The sequence below is a fragment of the Paroedura picta genome, chromosome 1, assembly GCF_049243985.1.
Source record: "Paroedura picta isolate Pp20150507F chromosome 1, Ppicta_v3.0, whole genome shotgun sequence".
In the NCBI taxonomy this organism is placed as follows: domain Eukaryota; kingdom Metazoa; phylum Chordata; class Lepidosauria; order Squamata; family Gekkonidae; genus Paroedura; species Paroedura picta.
In genome coordinates, this window is record NC_135369.1 from 75853396 (window position 1) to 75865450 (window position 12055).

Genomic DNA, 12055 nt, shown 5'->3' on the forward strand with positions numbered 1-12055 from the left:
GCGCTTTGTAAAAAGTGAAAAATTGGGGCAAATTGCATTAGATCCAATACTTATGTATACAATACTTACCATTCTATCAAACCTAAACTGATTTTCTTGCTTTAACATAAAAGGAACCATTTATAATTTATTCAGCATATAAAATTGCATATTTACCAAATTTAAAAGTTAGACTCAATTTTCTACAAGAAAAACTGTAAACTGATATATATCCTATGCTATCATAGTTAACGTATGTTACTATGAGTTGGATGCTCTCTTCTTTCTTTTACAGCTATTCATTAGAGAAACTTCAGCTCCCCATGAACTTTGAGTTTTCCTCAGAGGTTTTGGTGCAGTTTCTACTCAATTGGCTAGAACTGCTGTCTGTCCTGGTGAGGGGCTAATTGGCCCTTCACCCAGACTAGCCACGCCCACTCTCCGCCTACTTACCCCTTAGCAGTTCCTTCTGATCTTTTTTCCAACAACAAAGGAGGGCAATATGCTACTTGTTACACAATCTGTGTGTATATGTCTCAAGTGCTTTGAGAGAGAGGGATGTTTTTCAGCACTCCCCAAATTTCCATGGGAAAAACTGAAAAAAGATTTTTGAAAAAAAGGGGATGAAACAGTTCCTCCCCCCCCCCTCCAGGTTTTTATATCTCTAAAAACAGTGTATCAAATTTTATCACTCTGAAGTTCAGATTACAGGTTATGGTGCAAAAGCATTAAGGGTCTCAGAACACACTCTGACATATATACTGGAGATAAGACCTTCACTGTGCCATTTCCTCATAAAGTTCTACCCCATCAACAGTACCCTAACTATGTGTGGCTCTGCAGCATTATCTCAACACTAGATTCAAAGCTCATTCGTGAGAATGGGCTTTGAAAGGCCCCCCCCTAGCCGTGGCCACCCAGGAGACAGATAGAGGTGGCATTGCCCCCATCCGAGCAATGGCGCGGCCTTCCCCTCGGGCCTAGAAGCACACCCGGGGCCTCAAAGAGGCCTCCTTCTTTACTCATGGTGTCCTGCCACTTCCCCGTCACTTTCTGGCCAGTCCTGGTGAGAGCCTAGAAGCCTTTCTGGCCTGTCCTGGTGAGGGGCCAATTGCCCCCTCACCCGGACTGGCCCTGCCCACTCTCCACCCACTTACCCCTTAGCAAAATATGAAGGTGGAAAGATAATTTTTAAGTGTCTGTTTCCTACTGGGGCAGGGAGAATAAAAAAATCTGTCAGATGTTCCGTTACATATGATCAATTTTTAGTTTACATTTACTTTACAAGATGCATTTAAGTATTCACAAAGTGAAGTCTGGTGTTAATAAAATTAATCTAATGCTAAGCATTACATTGAAATCATAATATTCAGAAATCAGTGGGTAAACAGTTAAATCTTTCAGACATTCAGTAGTACACTTAAAAGGTGACTTATTTTACAAAATAAATTTAAGGAGAGAACCCAATATGAAATTGCTAAAGTCTGACTATTTCTCACCACCCACTCCTCAGATTTTATCAAGACATGGGATTTTTTTACTTCTTTCTTCTTTGTACACCAGACATTGCCTACCCCAACAATTCATCCCATGCTAGATTTTATGCTAACCCAGTAGTCATCATTAGAAATAAATTGATACTGTTTAGATTAACTCTTGTTTCAAACAAGCTTCTTTTTATATTGCATGAAACATATTGGCTGAACAGTATATGCATCTTAATAAGTCAGCTCAGATTCACAAAAGTTTATACTGGAACAAACATTGGTTTTATGGCTACATGTCTAAAATGATCAGCATATTGAGTAGCTACTACATTATGTAGAGTGTACAATTAACAATTTACACTTTTTAAATCCAACTAAAAACAGCATTAAGAGACTTGCAACCCTAATAAACAACTGTCTTAAAACAAAATACCTGACCACCAACATACTAGCTTCATTAACTGTATTATTAATGGAAGGAAATGAAAATCTGAAGAGATATAAAAGTATCTCAAGCTAAAGTAATCCTGTAATTCCTTAATCCTCTCTAATTTAATGCAAGCAACTTTTAAAGTAAATTGCAACTACTAGCCAAACGTAATGATATCTAAAAAGGCTATTTATTTAAATACATCTATTTCCAGTCCTGAACCAAAACCACAATACAACTATCCCAATCAATACTGGAATTTGCTAACTGTTCCCTAAACTAACTTGCTTACCAAATGAATGCCAATAGTTTTCTTCTGTTGAACTTGATCAATGTTACATATATGTACAAAGTATAGAATACACAGTACATTAGCTTAATGTAGTTTGACTGTCAGACCATGATCTAGAAGACCCAGATGCAACTGTTCAATCTACCACAGAAGTTAACTGGGTGAACTTGGGACAGTCACACACACTCCACTCAACCTAGCTCACAATGTTGCTGTGAGGGTACGATGGAGAACAGAGCAATGTAAGTAATTTACAACTGGAGAGAGAGGTGAGGTATAAACATGGTTGCCATCTGTGGGTTGGGATATATCTGATGATTTGGGGGGTGGAAGCTATGGAAGGTGGAGTTTGGAGAGGTGAAGATCCTCAGTAAAATATAATGCCATAAAATCCATATTCCAGGGAAACTGATTTTGGTCATCTGGAGATTAAATGTAATAGCATGAGATCTCCAGGTGCTACTTAGAGGATACAAACAAAAGTAAATCAGTAATACAAATTTTAAAATGTTTAGGGTTCTAGATCATGGAGAAAACCTTCCCAGTGATCTTCATTCCACTTAAAGCTCAGTGTCAAGCAGGAACAGTCCAAAATATTCCTTTAAATTATATTAAAGGCCTGCTGTATAGCTGTTGACTAAAATGCTGCCATGTCAAGTTGGAAATACTTTATGATAACAGCTCCTTGTATTTTCACCATGCCATCTCAAACCAAAGGCAAGCACCTATTTAACGTAAACAATTTGCCAGGCATGAAAAGCAGAAACTATTTGCCAGGCATGAAAAGCAGAGAGAGGTGAACACCAAATTTTCGATGGTCAAAATACTGAAGCTTGGAATACCTGGTCACAAACTCTAAAATTAAACCCAAGGTCCATTTTTAAATGAGGACAGTTTAGTGCCAACTTGAACAACATTAAAATGTTACGAGAACTTTCACATGAAAACATGGAGTTTGTTTATACACAGATTATTAATCCATCAATGTCAATACTGCCTACTATAACTGACATCAGCTCTCCAGGGCTTAAAGATGTTTTTTACATTATGTGCTTTTAACAAGGTACAGAGGACTGAACCCTGGACTTGCTGCATGCAGAGCAAACACATAACAACTGAGATACCACTCCTCTTTCCACTAAAATCTTCTGCACTTTACATTTGATTCCTACAAACTTAGATTAATTTATTTGACAGCAGGACTTCTTGTGGTTAATCAGTCAAAAGGGCTTCTTACTGAGTCAATTCTGACATTATACAAGTCTTTCTCAACTAGGGTTTCCTGAAGCCCTGGGGTTTCTTAACAGTCATGGAAGGGTTTCCTGAATGGGTAAGAGTTAATTTTTTATATATTTTAAAATTTGTTGAACATTTATCAGGTGATAGGACTATATATGGTCATGTCAATCCACCACTCCCAAAATGGAAAATGAAGGGCCTGGAGGGTTGCTTCCCAACCATATTCTGCACGATTGCACCAATTCTGGGGTTTCTCAAAGCCTGAAGAATATTTCATGGGTTTTTCAGTGGTAAAAAAAAGTTGAGAAAGGCTTCATTAGACAAATAGTCTGCCATTAAGATATGTAATTAATTCAGAAGGAAGAAGAAGAAGAGTCGGTTCTTATATGCCGCTTTTCCCTACCCGAAGGAGGCTCGAAGCGGCTTACAGTCGCCTTCCCATTCCTCTCCCCACAACAGACACCCTGTGGGGTGGGTGAGGCTGAGAGAGCACTGATATCACTGCCCGGTCAGAACAGTTTTATCATTGCCGTGGCGAGCCCAAGATCACCCAGCTGGTTGCATGTGGGGATGTGCAGAATCGAACCTGGCATGCCAGATTAGAAGTGCGCACTCCTAACCACTACACCAAACTGGCTCTCCTGGAAAACAAGCAGAGGGTTTTTTATGGATAGCATCAATTAGGTCATATTGCACCAAGCATGAAAATAATTATAATATAAAATTCAGGCAATAACCAGCAACAAACACAGTAGCATTTGAACATAAATACAATCTAGCTATAAACATGAGAAGGCAAGAACAAACAAGATAGCACCTAGTGAACACATGCTATCTCTTCATACTTCTTAAAAACAGCTCTCCTGCCTCAGAAGTAAAGTTTGCTAAAATGATAACAAAAGACTTTAGCCTCAACCATAAAATTCTCATGAAACTGTGAATTTAATGGAAATAATCAAAGCAAGGTATTCTTAATCTTAGAATAGTGTGTGTTACTGTATAGTTGAGATACTTAATGGCTTTTGATTTCTGTAATTTGAATGGGTTGTTGCAAAATATTTCCATCTCTTACATTTTGGCCTGGTAAAATTAGCACAGAAGAATACATTTCTCATCTTTTAAAATATATTTGCAATGTTTTATGGTTGTAAAGGCAGTGCCAAAGAACGTTCAAACTACCGCACCATTGCACTCATTTCTCATGCTAGCAAAGTTATGCTCAAAGTCCTACAAACTAGGCTCCAGCAATATGTGGACCGAGAACTTCCAGAAGCACAGGCTGGATTTCAAAGAGGCAGAGGAACTAGAGATCAAATTCCCAACATACGCTGGATCATGGAGAAAGCTAAGGAGTTCCAGAAAACCATCTACTACTGCTTCACTGACTATGCTAAAGCCTTTGATTGTGTGGAGCACAACAAATTGTGGCAAGTTCCTAAAGAGATGGGAATACCAGAGCATCTTATTTGTCTCTTGAGAAACCTATATGCAGGTCAAGAAGCATCAGTGAGAACCGAGCATAGAATCACTGATTGGCTTGAAACTCAACATCAAGAAAACAAAGATCATGGCATCCGGCCTTCTCAATTCCTGGCAAATAGATGGGGAAGGAATGGAGATAGTGACAGATTTTATATTCCTGGGCTCCAAGATCACTGCAGATGGTGACTGCAGCAAAGAAATTAAAAGACACTTGCTCCTGGGGAGGAAAGCTATGGCAAAGCTAAACAGCATCCTAAAAAGCAGAGACATCACCCTGCCAACAAAAGTGCATCTAGTCAAGGCTATGGTCTTCCCAGTTGCAACATATGGCTGTGAAAGTTGGTCCATTAGGAAGGCTGAGCGTCAAAGAATTGAGGCTTTTGAACTCTGGTGCTGGAGAAGACTCTTGCGAGTCCCTTGGACTGCAAGGCGAACAAACCGGTCAGTCCTAGAGGAGATCAGCCCTGGTTGCTCCTTAAAAGGCCAGATCCTGAAGATGAAACTCAAATACTTTGGCCACCTCGAGAAGGAAGGACTCCCTGGAGAAGAGCCTAATGCTGGGAGTGATTAAGGGCAAAAGAAGAAGGGGATGACAGAGAATGAGGTGGCTGGATGGAGTCACTGAAGCAGTAGGTGCAAATTTAAATGGACTCCGGGGAATGGTAGAGGACAGGAAGGCCTGGAGGATCATTGTCCATGGGGTCACGATGGGTTGGACACGACTTTGCACCTAACAACATTGTTGTAAAGTTTTTATAGGCTCAAGGGCATGTTACAACTGATAAAGAAGTACAAGTTGACATTTTATAAAATTTAAAATATATCTAAATATACATTACCCAGGGTGGTAACCTATCAAAAAAAGGGAAAGGACAATGTATGAAAGAATCAATGTATTAAATTGGATTTGTGTTTAGGTAGGCAGGCAGGGAGGCCTGCTGAAATCAGATGTACCCTAAGGCCTCATCTCTGGTTGAGACCAGTTTGATTTCTTTTGACCTGGAGATCCTGAACAGATTTTGGTTGGTCAATATAAGAGCTTTTTGGAGGAAACAATGGGAAAGGGATTCCTGCAGATACAATGGTCCCAGACAATTTAGAGCTTTAAAGGTTAAAGCCAAAACCTTGAACTTAATCTGGTCTTCAACCTGGAGCCAGTGCACTTGGGAGAGCAGAGGCTGAATGTGCGTTCTCCACTGGGTCCCCATGAGGACCTGCGTTGCTGCATTCTGGACCAGTTTCCAGAGAAGCTTCAAGGGCAGCCTTGTATAGAGTGAGTTACCATAGTCCAACCTGTAGGAGACGGATGCATGGATCACAGTGACAAGGCTGGATGCCGACAGGTAAGGTGCTAACATGTCTATGTAGGCTCAGGTCACCAGAGGCACTCAGAACTATCTAGACATCTGACAGTCACCAAAGCTGTTAACTGAACCCCATCAAGAGCTGGGAGTTGCATTTCCTCACCTGGGGCATGCCAACCCGGCCAGAGGACCTTTTTTATATACTGGATATCAAGTTTTGACATTCAAAAGGGAAGAAAGGTCTCTCTTAAGCTTAAAAAATATAGAAGAGTTGGTTCTTATATGCCACTTTTCACTAAAGGAGTCTCAAAGCAGCTTAAAATAGCCCTCCCTTTCCTCTTCCCACAACAGACATCCTGTGAGGTAGGTGAGGCTGAGAGAACGCTGATATCACTGCTTGGCCTAAACAGCTTTATTTATTTGTTTGTTTATTTATTTATTAGATTTCTTGCCCGCCGCTCCCACAAGGCTCACGGCGGGTTACAATATGTGCAATAAAACCCACATAAAATCTCCCTTTAAAAACACAACACAACACAATAGGCAGTAAAAATTTTCAGCACTGTGGTAAGCCCAAAATTACCCATCTGGTTGCATGTGGAGGAGAAGCAAGGAATCAAACCACGATTCCACAAACTGAGATTTTATCTAGTATGTCATTACAATCTAAAATCCAACAGCTATGAACATCTTCAAAAAATAATTTGAGATTGCTTTTTTATATAAGTGTTTTTTAGAAAATGTTGTAATAGCAGTTCAACCAGTTTTAGTTACTCAACTACAGAAGGCAAACTGTAGGGTTTAAATGGCTTTAGAATTAGCTTTTGCTCGTTTCTAACCAACTCTGGAAAAATTTCATCAAAATTTATCTTACACATGCTACAGTAAGGCCTACATTTTAAGAATTGCTCTAGAAAGTAACAACATGGCCAATTTGACCCCCGCCCCCCACAAAAAAAAACATTTGTTGATTTCAGCATTACAGAAAACAAAGCAGCTTTGGCTATACAGTTTGGTCAATGAACTATATCATTAGCTATGATACAATTATTTGCTTTAATAACTTCAAACAAAGCTATACAACTAATGCACAATGCAATGTTCTGTGTCTCAGCATGTCACACTTGGGCTTTAGCATTGCATGTGTTTATTATAATAAACAGTTCAGTGCTAACTGCAGTCTCCTAAAAGGTAACCTTAAAAGAGTTGTCTGGGCAGACTGAGAGAAGGCAGATCAAGACAGTCTGAGGCAGAAAAGTTTAAGAGAGAAAAGAACATATGATCAAATCTTGAGACTGGCATTCATGACTTGATTAGTGGTGCGGTAATTTATGCACTGGTGTAGGAAGTTCCAACCTAGAACTGTGGGCAAGGTTTGAAACTATTTTGTTTAGCTGTCAGTACCATATTTACTGAAAAACAAGACCAAAAAAAATTTTTTCCACCTAAGACTGCCTTATCTTATCTTAAATGTATACAAGTTGCAGTTTTGTTCAATGAGAATGTTTTGTGTTTAACATTGAACAAGTGCCTTATATATCTTAGTATAAGCAGTATAAAATCCTTAAAGTTGTTATGACAATCCCAACCACTTCCCTCCCTCAGAGGTAAGATTTCCCCTCCATTTTTCTTCCCCTTTCCAGCTTTGCAGTCTTAGTGATCTGCTTTCTTCTTTCCTGAAGAACTTCGGCAGTCTCACCCTGTGTTGGTGTTATATTTCACTACAGGCTCAATCCAGGAACCTGAGGGAAAGGTCAGGATCACCCTCTAACTTAAACTACTGAAAATGGCACAAGAGCCAGCTTGGCGTAGTGGTTAGGAGTGCCAACTTCTAATCTGGAGAGTCGGGTTTGATTCCCCACTCCTCCTCCACATACAGCCAGCTGGGTGACCTTGAGCTCACCACAGCACTGATAAAGCTGTTCTGACCGAACAGTAATATCAGGGCTCTCTTAGCCTCACCTACCTCACAGGGTGTCTGTTGTGGGGAGAGGAAAGGGAAGGCGAACATAAGCCTCTTTGAGACTCCTTTGGGTAGAGAAAAGCGGCATATAAGAACCAACTGTTCTTTTTGAGATGTTTTAAAATTCAAAATTAACTAAATATTTTATTCAACATGGAGGGGAGAGATCAGGTGAAACCAGCAGTTGAAATTTCTGAGGTTAAAACCAGTACATGAGCAGACTTTAGTTGAGGGTAGTAAAAGTTTCATTGCATTAGCCATTGGCCATCACAATCATGCCTAGTACATAATCTCTCTATAGTGATAAAAAGTTTACAAGCTGATAAAGACAGATAAAATTGGCTATGAATTGCAAGGTTTGAATTACAGTAATTTCTATCATTTTTAAAATGTTAAAAATCCTACCAGCAACAGATTTTAGTTCTTATGTTTTAGGTTAATGAAAAGTTTCTTAAACTATTTAGACTTTTTAAAGATCTTTACAATGAGAGTCTCTTGTTTCAGGGTTTTCCCAAACACCCCAGTACACTTTCTTTGAGTAATCTTTAACTCTTTTTCAGAACGCAGGTATACTCTTCCCAGTATTTAAACCCCAGTACTCATCTTGAGTTATTAACTGACTCTTAAAGTCTGTAAGGACAGTTTCTAACCACATCAAACCAGGGACCTCTTCATTCTTCAGAGCTAAATCCCTGTTTGACTGGGCGTGGAAATTCTCTAACTAGAAGATCTAACCCTTTTTTTTTACCCATATGGAGATCTCCATTTAACTATATATTTATCCTTGCCAACATTTCCTCAGTTCTCTGTGTTAAACTGCTCTTAGCTAAGGTTGAAGTATGAAACTATTAGTACTCAACCCTTTCAGTTAGGGCTGAAACCGCTCAACTCAAAGAAATCTCTCTTGTCGGCATGCAGCTCTCCCAAGACTTTCTTTGCTCTGCAGATGCTAACCAATCAGATTGCTTGGAGCTGCCTGTGACTCAAGGCGCCATTTCTGTGAAGAATTAACCCCAATCCTTCATCTGTTTGTACAACACTTCTAAGCTTTTAAAAAGTACAGACCATCACAGTTGTAATTGCTATTGTTATGTTTTGTATATAATGTTCTGTGTATGTTCTGTTTTAAACTGTCTTACTGATGTCTGTTTTGAGGGTCATATTTAATGTTTTTTAAATAGTATTTTATCATATGATTTAAACTTTTAGCCACCTGGGCCCTTGTAAGCACAGAAAAGTGGGATATAAATATTGTAATTAAATAAATTATTGTACATGACTGGAAGAGTATCTTGCCATATCTTCAATTGTTGCATCTGTAGTACTTATTACCAAATGCTTGGGGTTCAGGATACACTGGCTGGTGTCCGAAGTAAACCTTTATGCACACAAATATGAACTCAGTTCTGCATCTATGTAAGAAGAACTCACACAGGGTAGGAGACTTTGGGGGTAAATAACACAGGAAGTACCATGAGATCTTTTCTCATAGCACATGTTCGTAGTACAGGAGCCAAGATAGATGTTCCAAATGTTCAATGTTAAATACACTGTACTGACAGCATGTCCGCTGAAATCACAGAAAAGCTACTGTGATTACATTGTACAAGGAACTGGCTCCAACTTTAGATAGGACCTTTCTTAGAACTAAGACTTTTATTTCCCTTACATAGTGCGTGATGCAGCTCAGAATCCACTATTTTCTTCTTTTTATCAAAATTAACATGTGACTAGTAGCTCTAGAAAGTTATGTCACTAGTGCCAATGAATACTCAATGAGGTTGTATCAATCTGAAGTTCAAGCAGAAGAAGGCACAAAATCTTTGGAGCTGTATTTCTGATATAGGATCATGTTCCTTCCTTCTTCTGGTTCTTCCTATTTCACTAATAAATTCCATTCCTTAGCCTTTATTACAACATAAGTTACATCAGCAGAGCCATTAGTCATAATGAAGGATAATGAGGATTTGTAGTACAGGATTGAAAACCATTTAATCCTAAAGCACAGCAGAAAGTAGTTCAAATTAACCACTACCAAAACCACTATCACATACTATTGTACAGTGTTAGATAAATTGAATCAACATTAAATCAAGAAAATTTTATAGATTAGCAACCTGTAACACTCTAGAAAAGGAAATATTTATATCAACCATTGTTAAAATATAGATTACAAAATGCTTCCACTTGCTCTCAGACGAAATGTCATTTGAAACTTGTTGGACCGTATTTATTCAAATGAGATAACCCTCCATTGTTTTCTTCTTCTTCCCAGACTGTGGACAGCAATTAAACTGTGATCTTGTCAGCATCTGACAAAGGCCAGCAAGACAGGGTCTTAAAATTGTGACCTGGAAAATCTATTTTCTCCAGTTATTAAATTTTTGTAACAGAACCTAGTATGAAGAATTTTTTTCTATCATCTGGTTGGCTATGATGAAAAGGTATTGCATGGATTTTATTCCATTTAAAAAGTAATGCAGTGGTGGATTGTTCCAGACATTTGAGATCTGTACAGCATATACACACTAATTTAGGATTATATCTTAGCCGTCAGATCACATATTTTTATTATTATTAATATGTATTTGTAATAAAGAAACACAATTAAGTAAGATGTTTGTAAATGAAATGAAGGATTTGATGTTTTCTTAATGCTTCTACTGTAAGGTATCAGCTGAACACACAGAACATGAGAACACATAAAATTCAACTTGAACACATAAAACTAACAGAAGTATTCTAAAGGCAAGTTCTTGAGGGTGTTTCCTAACTAACAACCAGCGTACAGGAAAAAGCAGTATTTATTTTGCTACCTACACAGGACAGAAAATTGGTATTCTAGTGGCTTCCTAACACATGCACTCTAAGGTAGACACAAGGCTTTTGCTACACATGACAGTACATTTAGTTTTCTGTTAAAGTGTGAAATGGGATACAGCAGTAACTGCATAGCTAAGTGTACCACCTTAACCATCCTTCCTCCTTTGTAAAGAATTTCAAGTACATAACAAGTAGCAAACTATTCATCATAAAGTCCAAGCAATATAGGTGCCAATCATTCTTTTATCACAAGGAAAAACTTTCCATACTCTGAGTACTCACAGAATCAGAAGTGTCTCATTGGCAACACTATTGATCTAATATCTCTAATATTACATGCTGTATAAAGTATAAAGAATTGCATTTTAGGCCTTAAAGTGATGTGCCATTAACAATTACAAGTCAAATACTAGTGAATACAGACTTACCTTCAATCTTTTTTAAAGCTGATAGGCAAGTATCCCGGCTTGGAAACTCAAAGGGATTACTACAGGTCCTAATAGTATCACATTCGCATTTTCCATTGATTATATTGCAGCCTGTTATCAGGTTTTCATTGCAAGGCTCAAATCCAAGTAGCTGATCATCCCAGTTTTCATCTAAAAACCAAAATGAAACAACTATAATACCAGCAGCTCATTAATGATGTTCATTTAAGAGATTTGTATTGCCCAAACACCTATGCATCTAAAACATAAAATGTTAAACACATCTTTAAAAACTCTACCGTGAAATTCCGTAACCAAAACAGCTCCACTTATTTGAAGCGTAGTAATCCAAAAATGAAAACTGTACAAGAACACAAAAGGTCCTTCTTTGGCGTGCTCTCTCTTTTTAGGACAAAAATCTAAGTCTTCTTGAAGATAGAGAGGAGAAGAGACCAACAAGGCCAGAGTTTTCAAAAGTCCTGCCAAGCGCATTTGAATAAAGGTGGTTTAAGTTGTCTCACCTGACAACACACAATAAAGAGCCCCATGTGAAACTTGCCAACACTGTAATTGTACAAGTTTTAATAGCAGGTATATTAAAAATAATATTATTCTCAGCAAGCCACAT

At 38.4% G+C, this 12055-nt stretch overlaps 1 protein-coding gene and 1 long non-coding RNA gene across 7 annotated transcripts in view; one reads left to right on the top strand and one right to left on the bottom strand.

The window, feature by feature from the left end:
- LOC143840470 (uncharacterized) overlaps positions 1-10678 on the top strand; it is a 40789-nt gene extending 30111 nt beyond the window's left edge. The window contains exon 4 of the long non-coding RNA XR_013232204.1: positions 10452-10678. This is a non-coding gene — a long non-coding RNA (uncharacterized LOC143840470). The remainder of the gene's footprint in view (positions 1-10451) is intronic.
- CRIM1 (cysteine rich transmembrane BMP regulator 1) overlaps positions 1-12055 on the bottom strand; it is a 188842-nt gene that overhangs the window by 163622 nt on the left and 13165 nt on the right. For 2 of the 6 annotated variants that reach the window (XM_077343984.1, XM_077344020.1), the window contains one exon: positions 11428-11598. The exons of 3 other annotated variants lie outside the window; for them this stretch is intronic. In XM_077343984.1, the coding sequence (XP_077200099.1) occupies positions 11428-11598 (171 nt within the window). Of the gene's footprint in view, positions 1-11427; positions 11599-12055 lie in introns of those variants that run through there. One more of the 6 variants, XM_077344033.1, reaches the window with a different exon arrangement.